The 22,943-nt window shown below is 56.1% G+C and overlaps 1 protein-coding gene across 1 annotated transcript; it reads left to right on the top strand.

Annotated features, from left to right (window-relative positions):
- Positions 1–339: 339 nt before the first annotated feature.
- Positions 340–19,443, top strand: AP-1gamma (adaptor protein complex 1, gamma subunit). Its single transcript, XM_037229319.1, has 17 exons — positions 340–503; positions 2,118–2,186; positions 3,329–3,512; positions 3,903–4,049; positions 4,421–4,659; positions 5,367–5,443; positions 8,941–9,036; positions 10,268–10,447; positions 10,692–11,057; positions 11,859–12,071; positions 13,899–14,032; positions 14,710–14,953; positions 15,328–15,448; positions 16,239–16,418; positions 16,743–16,906; positions 17,781–17,873; positions 18,348–19,443. Exons 2-17 carry the CDS (start codon positions 2,135–2,137, stop codon positions 18,447–18,449), a joined length of 2,592 nt encoding a protein of 863 aa, XP_037085214.1. The 5' UTR covers positions 340–503; positions 2,118–2,134; the 3' UTR covers positions 18,450–19,443.
- The last annotated feature ends 3,500 nt before the right edge of the window (positions 19,444–22,943 follow it).

Here is a 22,943-nt window from a genome sequence, read left to right as displayed (position 1 = left end):
CGTGGGCATACGCAAGCAGTGACAGGTAGGGGATCACTTGCCGAGTTGTTCATTATATCGGAAAAATAAAGGTCAGTCAGCCTAACACACGATGCAGTCAAACAACATTTTTCAGCTTTCATTAAATATTTTGAATCAATAATAAAAACACTTTTAATGTTTGAGAATTAGTACCTCTATGCAAAGCAAACGTATTTCTCAACTTAATTGGTGACTTTTATTTCCAAAACAGTAGAAAGCTACTAAACATATCCGAAATAAACAAATGTCACAGCTGGGTATTTCTGCAATCACCTGGCTGATTGGTCATCCCCTCTCACCACCAGCGGACCCGATCCGGATTTATCTGTTGCTGGAGTGTATTGTATGGGCGGAGCTGTGTGGATAAAATTTGGGCATATTGTGTTTTTCAATTGAATGAAAGCTCCCCGCCAAAATTCATCAAATAAAATACACCGTGGGCGAAGTGTAAAGAAGGAAGGTGGTGCGAGCGCTAGGCCTAGGTAATACACGTAGTCCGGTTGCCTTGACGTTTGTGGCGCGTTTCGGCCAGGTGATTTATCGTCACTCACCGCTATTTGTGTGTGCATATGCAACGTTCCCGAAATCATAGCTATATTTTCATGTGAAATTGTGTTTTTCAATTGTGTTTATGCCCAGGCTGCTTTTGTGTTGGTTCATGTGTGCATACAATTGTGATTGTAACATTCTAATATATTTCAAAGAACTCATTTATATATGTGCATTTGATGTGTAAAATGCTTCAAGCTTGTTAATTTTCCTTTATCATGAGGTCAATGCTTTTGTAAGGATTTTTCTGGAGGCCATGTTTGTGTGTTTTACATGCATATGCAAGCTGTCACTTTCATAACCAGTGAGATGCATTGACAACTTTTGATGAAGTTTGTCACTACATATGTACATCCTAATAGCTGGAAAGAAATGTGCTTACTTGATTTACTAGAATTGTCTGGGCAAAGGAATCTTGTCCCCTTTTCACCCAGGTGGTTATTGATATTCTTGGCAGTAAAACCAGGTGCCATTTTTATCAGCAATAGTAAATTGACATGTTTGGCTGACTTTTAATTTCATTAGTCTTGTCTCATTTAAAATGTAAGTGTGCTAATTGTTATATTGTGCATTATAGAAAAATGTGTTTGCCACACATGTAGCTCTTAGTCTTGTTTCATTTAAAATGTAAGTGTGCTAATTGTTATATTGTGCATAATAGAAAAATGTGTTTGCCACACATGTAGCTCATGATTTGTTATCCTACAAAGGTACCTATGACAAAATACCACCAATTTTGAGTCTTTGCTACTAGATCCCTCCTATCCAGTTGAATTTGACACCCCTTGTGTGAGTTTTAGGTGCAGAACAATATTTTTGTTAGCATACTTATGGGTTTCAAAAGTCATTCAGCATTGTGATTATCATTATTATCTGTATATCATGGCTGTAATGGATCTTTTTTCAACTTAGGCCTGTTATGCACAATTCAGATTTGTTCAGCTTGGAAATTATTTGCTGATTGTAAAAGTACACCTCATGAAACAGTTAACCTAATGTTTTTTTAGATTATCCTGGTTTTTCCTCATTTTGACATGCTTGATATGCATTTCATAGAAGCAAAGATTATTTGTGGTGCATTCTCAATAATGCCACTTTCATTTGTCCCACTCAAAATTTTGCACATATCTATAGGCAACAAAATTGCACAGTTCAAACACAATGAGTTTTGAGGTATGGGAAATGCTGCAGTATGTAACCTTTGAGTTGATGGTTTGATGTTTGTTTTTCTTTGCACAGCTGTGCATAATTACTATGCTATTATGCGACTGTGGTGACATCCTTTATCGTGAGAAGTTAAGCCTGTTTCAATCAAGGATTAATACAACAGCTGAAAGGTTTTATTTATTTACTTGCATGTTGCTGTAGATGCATGGTACAGCTGATCTTATGTTATACTGCATCTGATTTCAGGAATATATTGATGAGTGATGAACTCAGAACTCATGAACATGAATATACTCATGTGTTCTGTTGCTGCCTGTCAAATATTGTGTTTGTTAGTTCAAGGTAAAAATGAGAGTTTCTGAGCTTGCAATATTTTTCAGGCAAAATGAATGCTGCAATGGATACTGTGTCAGGGATAAGACAAGTGTTCAATGATGCTGTTGAAAGAGGTAAGTTCTATTTGTTGAATAAATTCCTGTTTATGTGTGTTTATGGCAGACACTGGGCATTCATTCCATGCTTTTGGTTTGTTTGTAATTTGACATATTATGTTGACTTGTGATAAAGGAAGCAGTTGCACTATTTTCACCTTGTCATGTCTTTATTTTAAACATCTGTGCACAGCTTTTTATGCATTACACACCTGCAGCCAATGTTAGGTGATATTTGTTAGATGTGTTGAGCATTTTTTACCAGTGTAGATAATGCTTGTTACTTTTTTCTTTGGACGTGGCTGCTATACGCAACCATTTGCTACACACTGCCAGTTTCCCTTTTTCTGTGCCAATTAACCTGAAATTGCCATCATTTTACGTCCAGCACAGATGAAGGTGCTTCCTTTACTGACACAGCACTCCTCAGGTCTGCTGCTCTCATGTTTTATAACAAAACCCCACAACCACACCAACCAACCACCTTTAAACAACTGCATTGGTGATGTGCACCATACTCCCGCCCATGCGGCAGATGCACGTGCCGCGGTGTCGGCAACTAACGCGCTCCTCCGGTCATGGCCGCCGGTCAGCTAACGCACTGTTCCGGTCATGGCCGCCGGTCAGCTAATGCGCCGCCCCGGTCATGGCCGCCGGTCAGCTAACGCGCCGCTCCAGCCATGGTCGCTTGTTAGTGAACACGCCGTTCCGGGCATGGCCGCCGGTCAGCTAACGCGCCACCCCGGTCATGGCCGCCGGTCAGCCAATGCGCCGCTTCAGCCATGGTCGCTTGTCAGTGAACACGCCATTCCGGGCATGGCCGGTCGTCAGCGAACGCGCCGCTCCAGCCATGGTCGCGTGTCAGCGAACGCGCCGCTCCGGTCATGAACGCCGTGCGATACCGCGGCGTCGGCGGCTAACGCCTCGGTCTTGTCATGACCGCCGTCCGGTGCCGCGGCGTCGGCGGCTAACGCGCCGTTCCTATCATGACCGCCGTCCGGTGCCGCGGCGTCGGCGGCTAACGCGCCGTTCCTATCATGACCGCCGTCCGCTGCCGCGGCGTCGGTGGCTAACGCCTCGGTCTTGTCATGACCGCCGTCCGCTGCCGCGGCGTCGGCAGCGGACGCGCCGCTCCTGCCATGACCGCCGTCTGTCCGCAGTGAAGAGCCCGACGCCCATCCGGCTGCGAGACCTGATCCGGCAGATCCGTGCCGCCCGCACCGCCGCAGAGGAACGCCAGGTGGTCAACAAGGAGTGCGCCCTCATCCGCAGCACGTTCAGGGACGAGGACAGCGTCTGGCGCTGCCGCAACGTCGCCAAGCTGCTCTACATCCACATGCTAGGGTCGGTTGGGCGGTCCGGGCGCTGGCCGGGGTGGGAGATGGGAGGAGGACAACATATGGGTCTGTTTTGGGGCTATCTAATCAGTTAAATTATTGGTCTGGGAAATGCCATTTTCAGCATAGATGCAGCAAGTTTTGCATTTTTTAGCACTTGTGTGGGCATGCTACTTATCGACTACATAAATTGTAATACTTCTTTTATATCAGAATAAGGAAGGATCAAGTGTCGCCCCAGGTAGGATAACTCAAAATGAAGCCCAACATTTTGTGGGTTTCGCGCCGCCAACAGTGATAATTCGGCAGCCGGTATGACATCTTGTCTACCATATCCCTCACAATAGCTTACTGCTGGCCGAAGTAAACACGGTGACGGCGGTGACTGGTGCTCCAGGTACCCGGCCCACTTCGGCCAGCTCGAGTGCATGAAGCTGGTGGCCTCGCCTCGCTTCACGGACAAACGAATCGGCTACCTGGGCGCCATGATGCTGCTGGACGAACGGCAGGACGTCCATCTGTTGCTCACCAACTCGCTGAAAAAGTCAGTACCATTCACTCGGTCATCAGCGCTGGCTCACAGGCGTCCTCCCGTGCTGAGTATCGCAGGCTTTCGCCACGCACGATTACGAATGTAAGACATGCAGTCTGTGGAATGTCTAATGGCCCATCTCCATCACGGCGGCCTGAACAACAGCACACAATCTGGGTTGATCCTAAGTCCACCTCTCTCGCACAATGTCGTCGCCAGCAGTGCGCAGTTCGTGATGTGTGTCACACCCTCCACCCCCCCCCCCCCCCCCTCCACACAGTGACCTCAACAGCAGCACACAGATTGTGGTGGGTCTGGCGCTGTGCGCGCTCGGCACCATCGCTCCGCCGGAGTGTAACACCCCCCCCCCTCCCCACACACAGTGACCTCAACAGCAGCACACAGTTTGTGGTGGGTCTGGCGCTGTGCGCGCTTGGCACCATCGCCTCGCCGGAGATGGCGCGTGACTTGGCCGGCGAGATCGAGCGCCTCATCAAGTCATCAAACGCCTACATCCGCAAGAAGGCAGCACTCTGCGCCTTCCGCATCATCACCAAGGTGCCGGACCTCATGGAGATCTTCTTGCCCGCCACGAGGCAGCTGCTCAACGAGAAGAATCACGGTTAGTGACGCAGCGGCCGCGACTTTGGCACTAGCCGCCTGTTGCGTTATGGATGCTGTGGTCGTATCGCCCCCACTGTTTTCACTAGCCGGTGCATGGTGTCTGGTCTGTTGACGGTGGTTTGCCCACATCCGCCATACTTGGTCGGGTTTTCCGCACGCTAATAATTATGTTCTGTGAAAACTGGGACTGGATGCGTAATGCGGCGAAGTAATAAAAAAGCGGGACAAGTAGAGTCCAGTGCCTGAATGTCATGACCAAACACACTGCTGTCTCGGTTGAGTTTTGTGTTGTTGAATATCAAGCTGTTTGATTTGTATTCAGTGTGCTTCCCCTCTGAGGATGGGGAACACAAACTAAACCAGCACGACAGTGTGATTCTCATGACAGCTGGTAGACGTCGTCTTGCTGTGTTGGCGGTGGTGACGTGTCCAACTCGGCGATCATTTTCACCCATATTTGATTGTAATAAAAAAGCGGGAAAAAGCGGGTTAAAGGAATTGTTTGTTGGCGGTTCTGGCATGCCGAGCCCGTTTTTACTTCTGAGGTGAGCTGACCTGTTACCAGCACACACTCCCACGACTGCGGCTGGACTGCAGCTGCCCATCACAGAGTGCCCGTGACGCCCCGGCGAGCTGCCCCGACGGCCGGCGTGTTGTGCTCCATCCAGCCGCCGTGTCTTGATGGCCAACTCCTGTCCGTTTCAGGAGTCCTGATCGGTGGCGTCATTCTGATCACCAGGATGTGCGAGATCAGCCACGACACGCTGCACCACTTCAAGAAGGTGAGTGGTGTCGGCTGAGCCGCCGGCTGGGCTCCAGACCGTCATGGCCCGGTCCGGATCGGGCAGGTTTGCATTGATGGCCCCTGGATGTGGTCATCATAGTCAGCCATCGGACCAGGAAGAGCATGCCAGCCGTGATCTGCCATAGGCAGTGCACTACTTTTCTGAGACAGAAAAGTCATCATTGTTGATTGTTGATAATTCTGTCATTAATTCTAAGGGATCAGTGATCTCATGATATCTCCATTGTCTGAAATAGATGCTTGCTGTGGGCTGTGACTCACTAGCTGTCTTTAGGCCTGGTCCAATGTCGAACTCTGGAGCTTTTAGTGCGTTGCTTCGTGTGTCCAGTTTCTCTCATGTGCTCCCATGTTCGCCGCTCTCTCTCCGGCTTGGTCTCGTGCTGTTTGGGCCGTGTCCACGCCGTGCTCCGGCCGTGTCCATGCCGTGCTCCGGCCGTGTCCACGCGGTGCTCCGGACGTGTCCCGCCATCACACTACGGGAGCTCCCGTGCTCCCGGCACCTCCGCTGCCCACGACACGGTCGGGAGCCACAGTCACGCTTCTCCTCCCTGGGCTGGCACCAGTCCACGGCCGCTGGTGCCGCCGGGCCAGCCCCTGCTGACACGGTGGAGGCGACGGCTTCTCCGATGCGTGCCACTGTCGCTCCTCGGTCGACGGCGGCTGCTGCTGTGTTTGTGCCGCCGCCGCTGGCGAAACTGAGATACGTGATGCATAAGACTACTGCAGGAATGCAAACTGGGCTGAGGTTATGTGGCGTAACAGACGCAAATAGGCTTTGGCCAGCGCGCGACGAGCCGCAAGCAATCCGATTGGTCAAAGTCATCCATGCGAATATAGACTCCGCCCCAAGTGCTGAGTTTCAGTGCGGAGTTGTCCGTATTGACGTGAAAACCCCGCCCGGGGTCCCCGGAGCCCGCCAGGCCATTCGGTCTGTGGCGAATCCAACGGGGAGTCGGCACCCCTCTGGGAGCACAGCTCCGGTTCCCGTCCCCTGCCCTCGGTCTCGACCCCCGGGAGCGCTGAGCGACGGCGGAGTACAGCGGCAGGCGGGGGTTGTAACGGCTCGCTGCCGGAGCACACTTGTTTGTCACGCGATGCCACCGGTGGTGGCCGGCGGTGCTCAGACACTGGTGGAGGGTGGCGCCGTATGCGACCCGACGGCGCTGCCGGCCCGGGGCTGACCGGGCGTCTGGTTAGTGGTGCCGAAAAGGAGCGCCTTTGGGTAGGGCCTGACCTTTACACAAACACGTATGGTGACCTCGCACGGTTTATTGTGCTTCGGAGTGCCTCTCCCGCTGATTCATACGGAATATTTTTTGCCAGTGGCACCGAACGTCGTAATGCAGGCCACTGCACGGAGGCCCAGCTGGGAAAACAAACCATGCTGGTATTTGCCTTGGCTGATAAGCTATCTAACGTCCACATACTCCTGTTATCAAAGGTTTGCACATGTGAGGAATTCGACGCTCGTTGCTCACGTCATAACTGGCTTCGTGCCTGGAGTATTTGTATCGCTCGTGTGCAGTTCTCAATTACTGCATGCTTACAGAAGCGCAAAAAGTCGGATAATAGCTGTTATAACATCAGCAGCAATCACTTGTTTTAAACGCGTATCATAGCGAATTAAGCGATCTGTTCCTCCCGAGACAGAATTCTGGCATGTATCCGTCAAGATCGTGTCTCGCATGGAACTATGTCGAGAGATGCGTTTCAAAAGGCTAATTGTTGTTTGGATATTTGAGGGTATTGCTGTATGTTGCACAGGGCAAATTCCGCCTCCATGTTCTGTACGCTTTGCCTGCTGTGTACCGTTTTGTGTCCATCCTTTTGTTTCTTATTAATGTTTATGTTGTTTGTGTTATGTGTTTTGTGACGTCGCTTTCTGTTACCACGCTGTCGGCCATCTGCATACACCTGCATATTAACTGAGCTGCTTACTTCTCTGGGTAGATGTACGTCAATACGGCCATGCAGTAATTCGCTAACGCGTCGTACGCATTATTTTCATGTGTACAACTCTCACCAAGTTAATACACCGGCACACTACGTTATCAATTCAGGGAGGCTTCCGGACCAGGCCATGCGTGGGTGTTAATACGCTGGCACACTACGCTATCCATACTGGGAGGCTCACTAACCAGGCCATGCGGGGATGTTAATACACTGGCAGGCTACTTTCCATACGGGAAGATTTACTGACCAAGCTCATGCGCGGTTGGTATGCCGCCGTGCGCTTCCGAAGAAGGAGGGACACACGTGCCCAGACGCGCACCACGTGTGCACATACATACAATTATACACACACATACATGCACACATAGGTGCTCACACTACGCTCTAACTACGCACTGCTCACACTACGCACTAACACGGATGTGCGTACGGATGCAGCGGACGTACGCTTCGCAGAGGACGCCGAACATATGCAGAGGACACACGGCTCACACAGATGTCATACTTACACGGAGACAAATACTACACCTCACACGTCGCCCCACGCGCCGACTGGCGCTGCTGACGCGTTGACCCTGGCGTCGTCTCTGTGGCCGTGCCCGCCCCGTGTCGCTGTGTGGGGGTGTCCGGACGCGACCGGTGGCGGCGGCCCTGACACTGTACGCTGTGTCTCCTCCGGCAGGATCCCGAGGATAAGGTGACGTCACTGGCCGCGGGTGTCGTATAACGAACCGGCGGCGGCCCGCGCGCGCCGCTCGCGAGCGCTCTCTGGCTCTCTCTCGCTCCCTGGCTCTCCCTCTCTCTCTCTCTGTCTCGCTCTCTCCTTTGCCTCGCTGTCGCTGTCTGTCTCGCCTGCCTGTCGATGCCTACGGCTCCAAATCTGTTGCCTGCTGCCTGATCGTGCTCGTGCTCGTGCTCGCGCTCGCGCTCGCGCTCGCTATCGACTGCGGTTGTGGTGGCCATCTGCGGCGTGGTGTTCTGCCGCTCTCACTGCCCCGGTGGAGGCCCCCACCCACCCCGCCACCGCTGTACTGATCGACGGCGGACCCAGCCTCCCCCTCTCACTCAACGGAGCGGTGGCGGTGTGCGCTTCGTCGATCCGCCTTCTCCGCCCCGCTGAGCCACTCGTTACAATGGTGACAGTGCGCTCAGAGTGTGCGCGACTCTGAGGAGTGCGCCTCTTCTCAGACGAACGCGCCGCTCGGCCGGCTGACTAGACTAAAGGCACGCGGTGACGGGCGCGGCCCACTGGTGTGGTGTGGGGTCGGGTCGCCGCGCACTTCGTCGAATCGCATGTCTCCGGTCACGTTAAACTGCCTGCCGCGCGCGCGTTTCCGATTTCGCTCACGTAACTGTTAACGTACTAACGCGCCGCCGCGCTCGGTCCGCGTCGGCGGCCGCCGCCGTGTCGCCGTCGGCGGGCGGCGCTGTGTTTGCGTTACACCGGCGGGCGGCGGCGATCTGAGGCCGCCGGTGGTGCCGCTGCTGCCCCGGCTGACCGCTGCTGCTGGTGCGTTTCAGCTGGTGCCGAACCTGGTGCGCATCCTGAAGAACCTCATCATGGCCGGCTACTCGCCGGAGCACGACGTCTCCGGGGTCAGCGACCCTTTCCTGCAGGTGGGTCACCTGAAGCGCGCCGTGTGGTTGGCTGATGGGCGGATGTGGTCGGCTCTTGTTGGGCAAGCTGTTGGCGATCTGTGGTGCTGTTGGATGGAGAGGAAGCGCTGGAGGAAATAGGTTGAAAAACGTCGATACATTTCACCGTGAGGATTGTGAGTTACCAGTGGGGATTCGTTGCATATCATGTTGATCGAAGCATGTCCTGTGCTGTGATGTAACTGATCGAGGTATTTCAAGTGACATAACGTGGGTTTGATAATATACAATTGAGACTGTACGCCTGCTGGCTGACCGTGGTGGCGGGATGTTCACCACCCGCCTGCTGGGTGACCGTGGTGGCGGGGTGTTTACCACTCGCCTGCTGGCTGACCGTGGTGGCGGGGTGTTCACCACCCGCCTGCTGGTATACCGTGGTGACGGGGTGTTCACCACCCGCCTGCTGGTATACCGTGGTGACGGGGTGTTCACCACTCGCCTGCTGGCTGACCGTGGTGACGGGGTGTTCACCACCCGCCTGCTGGCTGACCGTGGTGGCGGGGTGTTCACCACCCGCCTGCTGGCTGACCGTGGTGACGGGGTGTTCACCACTCGCCTGCTGGCTGACCGTGGTGGCGGGTGTTCACCACTCGCCTGCTGGCTGACCGTGGTGATGGGGTGTTTGCCACTCGCCTGCTGGCTGACTGTGGTGATGGGGTGTTTGCCACTCGCCTGCTGGCTGACCGCGGTGATGGGGTGTTTGCCACTCGCCTGCTGGCTGACCGTGGTGATGGGGTGTTTACCACTCGCCTGCTGGCTGACCGTGGTGGCGGGGTGTTCACCACTCGCCTGCTGGCTGACCGTGGTGACGGGGTGTTCAACACTCGCCTGCTGGCTGACCGTGGTGGCGGGTGTTCACCACTCGCCTGCTGGCTGACCGTGGTGATGGGGTGTTTGCCACTCGCCTGCTGGCTGACTGTGGTGATGGGGTGTTTGCCACTCGCCTGCTGGCTGACCGCGGTGATGGGGTGTTTGCCACTCGCCTGCTGGCTGACCGTGGTGATGGGGTGTTTACCACTCGCCTGCTGGCTGACCGTGGTGGCGGGGTGTTCACCACTCGCCTGCTGGCTGACCGTGGTGACGGGGTGTTCACCACTCGCCTGCTGGCTGACCGTGGTGACGGGGTGTTCACCACTCGGCCGCTGAGTGACCGTGGTGGCGGGGTGTTCACCACTCGGCCTCTCGCCACTAGGTGAAAATCCTGCGCCTGCTGCGCCTGCTCGGCCGCAACGACGACGACGCGTCGGAGGCCATGAATGACATGCTGGCGCAGGTGGCCACCAACACGGAGACGTCCAAGAACGTAGGCAACGCCATCCTCTACGAGACGGTGCTGTCCATCATGGACATCAAATCGGAGAGCGGGCTGCGGGTACGTTGGACGGCGTTGGGGCGGTGTAAAGGAAGGGCTGCCTTTAGGATAGGGTTGGCATAGAGCTGTTCTCAGCTACGGTACGGGCGTGGGGCTGATGGCCTGACTTAACTATGCGCAGGGATTAGTTGGATCAAGTTTCAGTGACACCTATAGTTATAGATCATGCTGTCAGCCGTGCCTTGCAGACTCGCGTGGGTCTGATGATACCAGAATAACACCTCTCAACCCGCTGCCGCTGCAGGTGCTGGCCGTCAACATTTTGGGCCGCTTTCTGCTAAACACAGACAAGAACATCCGCTACGTGGCGCTGAACACGCTGCTGAAGACGGTGCAGGCCGACATCAACGCCGTGCAGCGGCACCGCGGCACGATCGTCGAGTGCCTCAAGGACCCGGACGTCACCATCCAGAAGCGCTCCATGGAGCTCTGCTTCGCCCTGCTCAACGGCAACAACATCCGCTCCATCATGAAGGAGATGATCGCCTTCATCGAGACGTCCGACTCGGAGTTCCAGGCGGTGTGCTCGTCCAAGTGCGTGATCGCGGCCGAGAAGTACGCGCCCAACGTGCGGTGGCACATCGAGACGCTGCTGCAGGTGCTGCGAGCGGTGAGTGGGGGCGAGGCCGGGGCGGACTGGCGCGATGGAACGGCACGACTGGGGGGAAGGGGGTGGACTGGCACGGCACGGCTGGTGGGGAGGAAGGGCCGAGGCCGGCTGGCGCCGACGGAGTGGCACGGCTGGGAGGGGCGGGGCTGGGGGCGGACTCGCACCGACAAAACGGTACGGCTGGGAGAGAGGAAGGGGGCGGGCGATCGGGGCCAGCGGCGGACTCGCACCGACGAAACGGCACGGCTGGGAGAGAAGAAGGGGGCGGGCGATTGGGGCCGGGACGGACTCGCACCGATAAAACGGCACGGCTGGGAGAGAAGAAGGGGGCGGGCGATCGGGGTCGGGGGCGGACTCGCACCGGCGAAACGGCACGGCTGGGAGCTGGCCTGCTCAGTGACCGACCATTTCATTACTGTATTCGATATGTGTTGTTTTAATATCAGTGTGCTAAGGAAGTGCAGGGAGGGGATGTCGTGGCGTGCGTTAATGTAGGCTTTGCTGGTGCCGACAAAATACACGGAGGTCAGCACATTGTATTATGCAGGATGAATAATCTTCATGACATCTGCCAGCTATCATACCTTGCAAAGTTAACCAGCGACTCCACAATGGCTCCATTCTTAAAGGCTGATGGGCTAGACGGTACCGTAGGGGCAAAACCTTCCCTGCAAAGCTGTTGCAGACGAATTCCTGCGGCAGAGATAACTAATCTGGGGAGTTCGCTCTAGTCGACACCCCACAAGACCACCCACCGCAGCCGCCGTGCATGTGCCTCTGACACCCGCTGCCCGTCGGCAGGCGGGAAACAACGTGCGCGACGACGTGGTGGCCTCGACCATCCAGCTGCTGACGGAGGTGGTGCACCAGCACGGCTACGTGGTGGGCGAGATGTGGGAGGCGTTCCGCTGGGCTACGGCGCAGCACCAGCCGCTGCTGCAGGTCACCGCCTGGGGCGTCGGCGAGTACGGCGACATGCTGCTCACCGGACAGGCCACCGACGGACAGAGCAAGGTCAGCGGGGCGGCCGGGGGTGGCGGTGGGAGGGGGGCCGGCTTGTGGCGTCGGCGAGCGACAACGCGGCAGAAGGCGGCTGCTTGTTACACCATGGCGGAAACTATTACTTGGATATGCTGTAACTAATCATGAATATGTATATATATATATATATATATATATATATATATATATATATATATATATATACACATGGCACTTTATTAGGATGATTTTCATGTGAGTCTAGTGTTTTCCGCCATTGGGAGTTGTGAGTGGGAAGTTTTCAGGTTTGCGTATTTCCTCACTTCAAGGCTTCCATTGCGAGTTTTGGGTTGTGATCTTCGGCTGGAAGTTCGTACAGACATCGAAGGCTTATAGAAGGAAACGTCATTGGCGAATGACGACCTGTTAAAGGGTAGCTGAAGTACGCTCACCTGAAACCGCTGATGTCGTTTACGGAAACGTCGTCGTGGTCGTCATCAGGGCTCTACGACACACTCATGTTTTGTGGCGCCGCCTGCTTCTCACCCTGTCGAGAACGACGGGCAGCGGTGGGGATCCAACCCCGTGCTTCTGGTTCTGCGGGAACCTTGTGCTGGCTTTTTTTGTTGTAACAACACACTTAAATTTGGCAGCGTGACCTGTACCATTTGAGTACAATGTAATGATACAGCTAATTATAGAGGGTTGCGTGTTGACGCTGCTCACTGTTGGTTGGCTTTCTGGGTTTGGTATCCTAGCGGGGAAGAGGCCTACAACAAGCGAAGAGATCAGCGGTTAGGTTGTTCACATGTCCTACAATTGAAGTAATGCAAATGTCTTTCCCTCGGGGTTTCCTGGCCCCAGTCGGTGGACAGGTGTCCACATTGCTCGGACCATGCGGGCGTTGTGTAGCCAGGAGTACTGAACGGAAGGGCCCTGCTAGTCCCCCTCTTGGCACGACTGCTCCCCACCTGGCCCATTAGCCCCCCTCCTGGCACGGCTGCTCCCCACCTGGCCTATTAGCCCCCCTCCTGGCACGGCTGCTCCCCACCTGGCCCATTAGCCCCCCTCCTGGCACGGCTGCTCCCCACCTGTCCTATTAGTCCCCCTCCTGGCACGGCTGCTCCCCACCTGGCCTATTAGCCCCCCTCCTGGCACGGCTGCTCCCCACCTGGCCCATTAGCCCCCCTCCTGGCACGGCTGCTCCCCACCTGTCCTATTAGTCCCCCTCCTGGCACGGCTGCTCCCCACCTGGCCTATTAGCCCCCCTCCTGGCACGGCTGCTCCCCACCTGGCCCATTAGTCCCCCTCCTGGCACGGCTGCTCCCCACCTGGCCCATTAGCCCCCCTCCTGGCACGGCTGCTCCCCACCTGGCCCATTAGTCCCCCTCCTGGCACGGCTGCTCCCCACCTGGCCCATTAGCCCCCCTCCTGGCACGGCTGCTCCCCACCTGGCCCATTAGTCCTCCTCCTGGCACGGCTGCTCCCCACCTGGCCCATTAGCCCCCCTCCTGGCACGGCTGCTCCCCACCTGGCCCATTAGTCCTCCTCCTGGCGCGGCTGCTCACCACCTGTCCTATTAGCCCTCCTCCTGGCACGGCTGTTCCCCAACTGTCCTATTAGCCCTCCTCCTGGCAAGGCTGCTTCCCACCTGTCCTGTTAGCCCTCCTCCTGGCACGGCTGCTCCGCACCTGTCCTATTAGCTCTCCTCCTGGCACAGCTGCTCCCCAACTGTCCTATTAGCCCTCCTCCTGGCACGGCTGCTCCCCACCTGTCCTATTAGCCCTCCTGCTGGCACGGCTGCTCCCTACCCGGCCGTACCCCCGTGGCCACTGGATCGGTGTTGCCCGTGCCCACCAGGTGCAGGAGGACGACATTGTGTCGCAGTACGAGCAGATCCTGATCGGCAGCCAGATGAGCATCATCACCAAGGAGTTCGCGCTGATGTCGCTGATGAAGCTGAGCTCGCGGCTCACCGACGCCTCGGCGCTCAAGTAAGCACCGCGCGGCTCGACACGGGGACCGCTGCTGTCGGACACGCCCACCCGCCGACTGCGCTGTGCCGGGCCCACGCGCCGACGCGGTGTGCTGTAATCACGCGCCGACTGCGCTGTGCGGGGTTGAGCAGGGCAGTGCTGCGATCTTGGCGGTGCTATTTCTCTTAAGGAGGCTTTGAAGGGTGGCGAAGGAGGCCATTCCAACAGTGCTGCTGTTTTCTGTGAGAGATGGGTGGGTCTCGGCGCTTGGTACTGCCGGATCATGGCGCCCTTGTGTTATGTCCGTGCGTGGGCACGTGTGTCGCGATCTCGTGTTGTACTGCTATCATGACAAACTGGTGCGTCTACGCATTTTGGTGTCTGTGAATGCGCCTGTCGTGATGACGTCACCGATGGTACCGTACACCGCTTTACGGCATGCTCCTTACCCCTATGGCCACCGGCTCCGGTGATAACGTTTCCAACTGACTTTGAACTAAGGGGGTATGTGCAAACGAGCGATGCTTTTCTCTCTCGCTTTGTGTCGTCTCGACCCCCCCCCCCCCCTCCCGCACACACACACACACACACACACACACACCTGTGTGTGCCGAGTGAGTGGCCAACACCACCGGTGATAGCCGATGCTCGTCTAGCCACGTCGCCTCCCACTGAGCGCCGTACACTCCCTGCAGGAAGATCCAGCACCTGGTGAACGGGTTTGGCTGCCACCTGAACGTGGAGCTGCAGCAGCGCGGTGTTGAGTTCTCTCAGCTGTTCACGCGTCACGACGCGTTGCGGCCGGCGCTGCTGGAGCGCATGCCGCCCATGGAAGCGCGCACGAGCGGCAGCGCACTCACCAACGGCACCGGGCCAGCGCCAGTCAGCACCGCCGCCGCCGCGCCCGCTGCCGCCACTGCCGTTGCGCAGACGCACTCTGTGAGTGGTGATGGGGGAGGACCATGGGCGCAGGGACAGCTGGTGCGGCGGGGCGGTGTGATACCGGCCGTCTGGTGGTGCGGAGCCTGTTGGTAGTGTTGTTAGAGTTAGCGTTGGTCTCGAAGGGTCGGTATCGCCCGAAGCTGAGGACGCCTTCTGATGCGGAGAGAGCTCATTCGGTGGTGGTGGAGGTCTTCCCACGGCACCCTGTCCACAGCGGGTGTTGCGGCGCGCGCTGCGGGGCCGGCGAGTCGCGAAACAGGCGCCTGACCCGGGCCAAACAGCGCCAGCTTCCGCAGCCTCACCTGGCGTGACCTGAACCGACCTTGACCTGACCCGATCCAAGCTGACCTGAGCTCGGCCGGTGTCGCCAGAGCGCCCTACTGGACCTGCTGGGCGGGATGGATTCGCCCTCTGACAACATGGGCGCGCTGCCGGCGGCCGCCCCGGCCGCCCCGACCACCAACTCCAACATGGACCTGCTGGATCTGCTCGGTAGGTGGCGGCCACCCTGTGTGACGCTCACGTCAAATTGCTCGCCGCCGGACGTTGGTTTGTTGCCTGGTGCGCTCACTGTCGATGCCTTGTGGCGACCCATAGGAGCTAAATGACTGCGCGGTCACAATGATTGGAATTCCAGATAATCAATGCGACTTCTGTATTATATTAATCACAGCTGCACAAAGCTTCTATTGTATGAGCCGCCAATCAAGGTCGCACACCCTGTTGTTGGTGCCTTTTTGGCCGGACACCCTCAGGTGTGGCCGCAGCCAGCTGGAGGCGGCCGCGGTCACCATGCCGGCCATGCCAGACGGCAGTTACAGTTCCATCCTACCGCCGTTAGCGTAGTCGGCACCCTGCACAGCTGATAGCCCCCACATGACATGGCGTACGCCCGCGCCGATCACACGTGCGCGGTCTGCCGTGCCGGCGACGACTAGTGACCCGGCCGGCCCGCTGACCCCTGACCACTGACCCGTGGCCACCGACCCGTGACCGCTGACCCGTGGCCACCGACCCGTGATCGCTGACCCGTGACCGCTGATCTGTGGCCACCGACCCGTGACCGCTGACCCGTGACCACCGACCCGTGACCGCTGACCCGTGACCACCGACCCGTGACCGCTGACCCGTGACCACCGACCCGTGACCGCTGACCCGTGACCGCGACCCGTGACTGCTGACCTGTGACCACCGAGCCGCGACCGCTGACCCGTGACCGCTGACCCGTGACTGCTGACCCGTGACCGCTGGCCCGTGACCACTGACCCGTGGCCGCCCGCAGGCGACATCGGCGGCGGCGGCGGCGGCGGTGGCGCCGCGGCCGCTCCGGCTGCTGTCCCGTCCCTGGCACCGCTGCAGCTGGGTGGTCTGGCGGGCTCCGGCGCGCCGCTGGCTGCCACCGACAGTCTGTTCGGCGGCGTGATGGCCGCTCCCGCCCCCGTCTCCGCCCCCGCACCGCCAGGTCAGTGACGCGCCTTCGCCTGGTCAACCTGCGCTGGAGGTCGTGATGTTGATGTTTTCGGCTGCAATTAGGCTGGTGGCGATGAGGATGCTTCCATTTTTGTGGACGCCGTGCGCGTAAAAAGGTGGCTACCATGGTGCCGTACTCGTATTTCAAGGTCAAGCCCATCCTTTGCTGCGTACCACCTTGTTACATACCGGAAGGGAATAGATCGCGAGTCGCTACAGCACATGTTGTCATGCAGCGCCCGAGTCTGTAATGATTTGGTGTGGCTCGCCACGCCGTCGGCCACGGGGTGCTGACGGGGCCGGTGGGCTGGCGCAGGCGAGATCCCCGGTGTGACGGTGTTCGAGCGGGGGCCGCTGCGGATAGACATGGCGCTGCGGCGGCCGGCCGAGTCGCCCGCCCTCTGCGTCATCACCGTCACCGCCGCCAACACGTCGGCCGACACCGTCACCGACTTCCTCTTCCAGGCGGCCGTGCCCAAGGTCTGCCTGGCGGCGGGGGGGGGGGGGGCTTGGGGTCAGCGGAAGTGACATGGGGGGGGGGGGGGTGAGGGGGCCACCGGACCTTGACCACACACTCCCGGGTATCAAGTGCGTGGTGGCGTGTCCGGAGAGGCGGACTGTTGGCGTGCTCTGCGCAGCGGATAGGCATGGGACTACGGCCAACAGGGGCTGGTGGGGGCGGACTAACACACCTTTGATGACTTCTGCAGCAGACCTCAGTCGGAGGCCCGAATGTCATGGCTGTTTGGTGATATGTGATATATGATTAGAGTTGCATTCTTTTGCACACACCATGGCTTTCCTCATAGTGATAATTTTTGTAGTTATTGACATTCTTGTGCACACACCGTGGCTGCAGACCTAGTGCTAATTTCGAAATTATTGGAATGCCCTCTGTTCGCCCCCCGGTGGCTTCGCTCCCTGCATGACAGATCTAAAAACTTTGCCTGTGTTGTACTATGCTTTGTTTTACCCTGTGTATTTTCCTTCGTCGTGTTCTTAGAACAATTTTGATAAGGATCACTCATCACTAATACCAGTATCGACATCATGTTCGGAGCGCTGCAGCGCTGTTGTGTTGCCGCCCCGCCCGGCACTTGCGCCGACCGGCCGGACAGCGGTGGCCGCTGCTGCCGGTCAGCCGCGGCTGGCTGCTGACGCCCCACCCAGCACCTGTGCCGACCGGCCGGACAGCGGTGGCTGCTGCGGCCGGTCAGCCGTGGTTGGCTGCCCACCCCGCCCAGCACCTGTGCCGACCGGCCGGACAGCGGTGGCCGCTGCTGCCGGTCAGCCGCGGCTGGCTGCTGACGCCGCGCCCCGCCGGCGGGCTCTGACCTTGTGCTCCGCCCTGTAGACGTTACAGCTGCAGATGCTGCCGGCCTCGGGCAGCGTCATCGAGCCCTCGCAGGCCGTCACGCTCACCATCAACGTCAACAACCCCTCCAAGGTGAGGCGGCCGCGCCGACGGAGTCGGGCAGAGTGGGAGGCGGGCGCTACGACAGGCCTCAGGGGCGAAGCGTGTCACACCAGGGCATCCAAGATAGGGACTAGTTTTTCATTTTTATGAAATGAATGATGCAGTTAAATGGTTTCAAACCGTTATTGAGGTGTGTCGGTTTGTGTTGTGTGTGTGATCCGTGCGGTGTAGTGTCAATGAAAGGTAGTGTGGTGGTGAAACTTATCCCTGACGTTCTTACTGGCCGTTAGTTTTTGCTGGCATTTAGATGATTCTGGTGTAGTTGCCCCATATCTATGTTCAGGGTCATTTTTGCTGGTGGCTGCCTGAGTGGTACGTTTTCTCAAACTCTGCGTGCGTAGGAAGATTTGTATGCAGCATATGTGTCATGCCTGCCATGTCAACCATGAACCCTCACTGACTGCTGCCCTGAGTGTCTCGTTGACGAGGCCGTATGGCCGACAGGTGGCGCTACGGATGCGCCTGCGCATCAGCTACTCGCAGCACGGCCAGCCGGTGACCGAGCAGTGCGAGGCCAACTCCTTCCCGCCGGCCGCGTGGCAGTGACACCCGCCGGACGATGTAGATACTTCAGCCGCGTCGGCCGGCCGCCGCGGCGCCGGTGCTGACTCGTGATGTGTGCCGCGTGGGGCGAGCGGGACGGCGCGGCGGCGTCGCTGCCCGCGCCGCGGCGGGCTGGCACGTTCGCGCCGCCGTCGATCCATCGCGCCGCGTTCGTGTGTCGTCTCCTCTAGCTCTATTGTTACGGCCGGGATCGTTGCGCGCGAGTGTGAGTGTTTCTAACGTCTGTGATTACTGAAGCTTGTCGCGCGGCCCGGGCGGCACCGCGGCGGCCGGCGCGCCACCGGGCGCGGCGGCACCGACACATTCCCGACTCTGACTGGCTGGTGATGCGTGTCGCGCGCGTGCACGTTCGTGGGTAGTGTCCGTGCGTGGCGCGGTGTGCGTGGCCGACGTCAGAGTCTATTTATGTAGTGTCCGCTCGCGGTGGCGGCCCCGGCTGGGGTGGCGGAGGCGCCCGTCGAGGAGGAAGACCGGCTCCGATCCAGCGTGAGGGAGCGCCTCTCAGTCCGCCGCCGGGATGTGAACTACGGCGAGCCGAGCTTGCAGCGGCGGCTCGCGGCCGCGCCACTCCCGCGCCAAGGCGCAGCTGCACTGGTGAACGTCCTGCACGGGGAGGGCAGGGGAGGGGGGAGTCAGGGGCCTCGGGCTCCGTCGCGAAGATGGCGGCGCGCTCGACTGGGCCGCAGCGTTCGGCCGCGGAGGAGCCACCCCACCGACAGGCCTCGCGCGCGTTTGGCGGGGCTCCGCTGTCCGGCGAGGGACGCGGCGCGCCTGGCGGCGCTCTCCATCTGGCGGCCGGGCTGCCTCGTCCGCCGGCCGATGTCGCGGGAGAGGTCCGCGGGTGCGGCTGCCGGCCGCACTGTTGAGCAGGGCAGCCTCTGTAACGTCCCGGGCTCACCTGTGTGTCGAAGCTCCGCGTCCAACCAATTGTAGATTATTTATCCTAAATATATACACCGATTGAGCGGCAGCGTTCTATGCGAGTTTGGTGTGCAGCGGCATGTGTGTCGACCGGGCAGTGACACTGAGCGAGGCCCTACGTCTTATCGACGACCAGGACCATTTCGAGAGGGGACGCCTGCATTGCCGACTTAATCAGGCATTATGTATGTGGGATGCGGTTGCGGTGTGGTCGGGACCCAGTTCCAGAACTGAAAAGTCCAGAGATCTAAACACTATGCCATCACCGCTCCTCTGCGGCGCGTCCTGTGCTAGTCGCGATGAACTCGAGGCCTGTGTTGCTGGATCCCATATTTGTTAACGTTGGAAGTTCCGGAGCGTAATAGGAAGCATGTGAATACCGACAAAGTGGATAGAAAAATGCAAGCTCCCAGTTCTCCCAATTCATGCAGGTTATATATCACAAACCAGCAGTGACATACGTTGCTCTTCTGTACAGATGGGCCATCAAATGTGCCTTAAAGCGCGGCACGTGCGTCATGTTCCGTGCCAGTGTCGGCCAGCGGTTAAATACATTCGCGATCTACGTTTGCTCCTTTACTTCCCTTTTACTTGGAACGAGGTGTACAGATCCCTATCAGTTGCAGAGGATCTGCCCTCCGCACCAACGTTGGCTCTAGCCTGCAGCTTTGAGAAAAAAAACTGGATCAAAGTCGGAGAAAGCCCCGTTTGTTAGCCTATTATCGGAGTAGTCTTCCTTGTTTCTTCACTGCTCGGCCAGTCAACTTATCTACTGAAACTGTGACCCCGCTTTGCAAGAACGCTTGTTCGTATGCTGGGTCATTAAGTGCGCCTTATTATGGAAGTAGTTTCCGCATTCGACAGAGACAGCCCCACATCGCCTACCTCGGGGGAAAAACGTGTGAAACTCGAGATAAGTCTTGCTTGCAGGAGCTTATGTATAAATTTGCAATGGGGAAAAGGCGGACAACCAAATAAAATCACTAACACTATAGGTCAGCGTGCCAGAGTTGCGCGACATTTCTTGCATTGGATACATTAACATCACATGTTCTGGCATTATTTAGCTTTACTTGCCCATCTTGTAGTTTTAACTAGCATGCAAACATTCAACACGTGTGCACATTTCATAAAGTGTATAGGGGATGATACGCGCGCCTGGGCACGTAACTAACTTCCTCCGCTACTCAGCTGGCCTTTCGTTCATCATTTTGCCACTCGCGAGCGTGTCGATGCACCATACGGTAAGTACTGAATTCACTGCAAAACAATTAAAATTCTAGCAGGTGCACAAGGAATCACAGTGACATAGCAATCTTAGTGAAATAGCTTTGACATAGCAATTCCTGCTTTATTCTATCAAAATGAAATTATCTATTGTCGATATCACTTCTTTCCTCCATTCTTCGTCGATACCATGCTATTTCACCGACATCGATAGTGAAAAATCAGCGGGCCATTTAAATTTGAATACAAACGCGCCAGTTGACGAGTGCTGACTCCAAGGAGAGGAGGCGATTCGGGCTGGCTCGATTTTTGTTGGAATGTGTCAGAAACCTGTAAAGAGGTGTTGAATATGGACCCATTCACCGCAGTAAGTATATAAACTCTTGCAGCGCAACTTTACGGTGCGTTATTGTAAATTTGTGCCGTTCACTCGGATTTTTCCTGAGCGCCGACTTCGTCCGGCTGCGTTTAGGCTGATAATTTTCCATTTTTGTAGCTATAAGTGTCAGATGTCTCCTGGTAAAAGTCAATTCCTATTATTTTCTGGCTTTGCTTATCTTGAAACATGTTTGAAATAGGAAACATCTTGTGTTCATGCTTGTACTTAGTCTTTTTGTCTCAACATTGGCACCACAGACTGAAGATAGGGAGTTGGAGATCTTATAAAATTATCAAGTATGTATTGAAGATGTTGTATAACAGTCATATGATGTGTATATTTTGGGGGCTTTAAATATACTTCATGATAGTTGTGCTGCTTGGAGCATCAGGCATGGCATTCAGGCTTTTTGTTAATGTGTTTGCCTAACATGGGGGCTGTTTAATTATACATGAGGGTTAAGTGTTGCAGCTTTCTTTGCTTATACCTGGCCAGACTGCTATTTTTGTGGTGGTGCCTTGATAGTGCTGTACACTGCTTAGGCCTCAGTTTTTGAAAGATTAGTCATGCCTACCTGGCTTAGGTACCACCTATGAGTGGTGCTGCTATTTTCTGCATACCAATAGCAGCTTTGAGGTGCCATGAGTATGCCATTAATCTGATTTCTGTCTGAAATGGCACATTGAATAAATATGCACAAAATTATAAGCATGAAAACAACTACCACAGTTTGTTTTATCACATTTAATGAAGACTAATAATTGAGGCATTTTTGAAAGTACACTGAAAGGATGCATGGGCCTAAGGCCTCAGGTAAGGAATCCTGATTCTTTTGTGTCTGAGGTGGAATGTATAGGCTGTTTAATTTGACTTGGTTAGGTCAGTATGATTTTTCCTTATCCAGTGACACACCCTGAACTCAACATGGGGAGCTCTCAAAAATGCAACTAAAAAATAGGGCTCCAGGACCATTGTTCAGTTTTCTAGTTTTTTGGGGGGAGACTGGACAGTATGTATTCCTTAGGAGTTAGATATGTTTTTAAAAAGTTAATAATATTGAAGAAAATCCCAAAATATTTTTCAGGCCTTTAAAACTTTATACACTACACAGGCTGTGGCTTGTGGCTACTATCTTGTGCAGCATAACAGTTCCCAAATAATATCATGTAGCAGGTCACATCAAGAAGAGCCCATTTTTTAATGTCAAAGCTGCATCTTACTGAACATAGATCAAGCAAGAGGTCATTCTTTAAAACTGTCCCACCATGTGGGAGGGGCTCAATTGGCATGGCCCACAGCTACCAACATGGCTACATACCATGGCCAACATGGCCGCAAAGGCCATGTTGGCCAATTCACTGTAGCATGCCTCCATTCATTTGCTGCATTCATTGATGAGTGAGCCACTGCTCTTTTCTAAAGGTTTCCAGTCAAACTGCTCCATCCCAAGGGATGAGCCAATTCAGACCAGCTTACCTGCCCTGCCCTGATGCTTCCCATCCAGCCACCTGCAACAATCCCATGTCATCCATCTCCATCTGCTCCTGACTGTCCTGCTCTCCCCAGGCATCTACCCCTGACCCATGCTGTCCCACCCTATCTACCCCTGAACCCCCTGCTCTCCTCAGGCATCTACCCCTGACCCATACTGTCTCTCCCTATCTGCCCCTGAACCCCCTGCTCTCCTCAGACATCTTCTCCTGACCCATGCTGTCTCTCTCCATCTGCTCCTGACTGCCCTGCTCTCCTCAGGCATCTACCCCTGACCGCATGCTGTTTCTCCATCTGCCCTGAACCCCCTGCTCTCCTCAGACCTGTATGCTTGACCCGTGATGTCCCTCTCCATCCGCCGTCTGCCCGTGACCTCCTTCCCTCGCCCTCCCTCCCTCCTGCCACCGTCTGTCTAACCGGCGTCCGGCGGCTCGACAGAGGATGCTGGAGCGGGCCCG

This window comes from Pollicipes pollicipes, unplaced genomic scaffold, assembly GCF_011947565.3.
Source record: "Pollicipes pollicipes isolate AB1234 unplaced genomic scaffold, Ppol_2.1 Scaffold_6138;HRSCAF=7277_pilon_pilon_pilon, whole genome shotgun sequence".
Classification (NCBI taxonomy): Eukaryota; Metazoa; Arthropoda; class Thecostraca; order Pollicipedomorpha; family Pollicipedidae; genus Pollicipes; species Pollicipes pollicipes.
The sequence above is the reverse complement of the archived record's forward strand: the minus strand, read 5'-3'. Positions and strand labels throughout refer to the sequence as shown.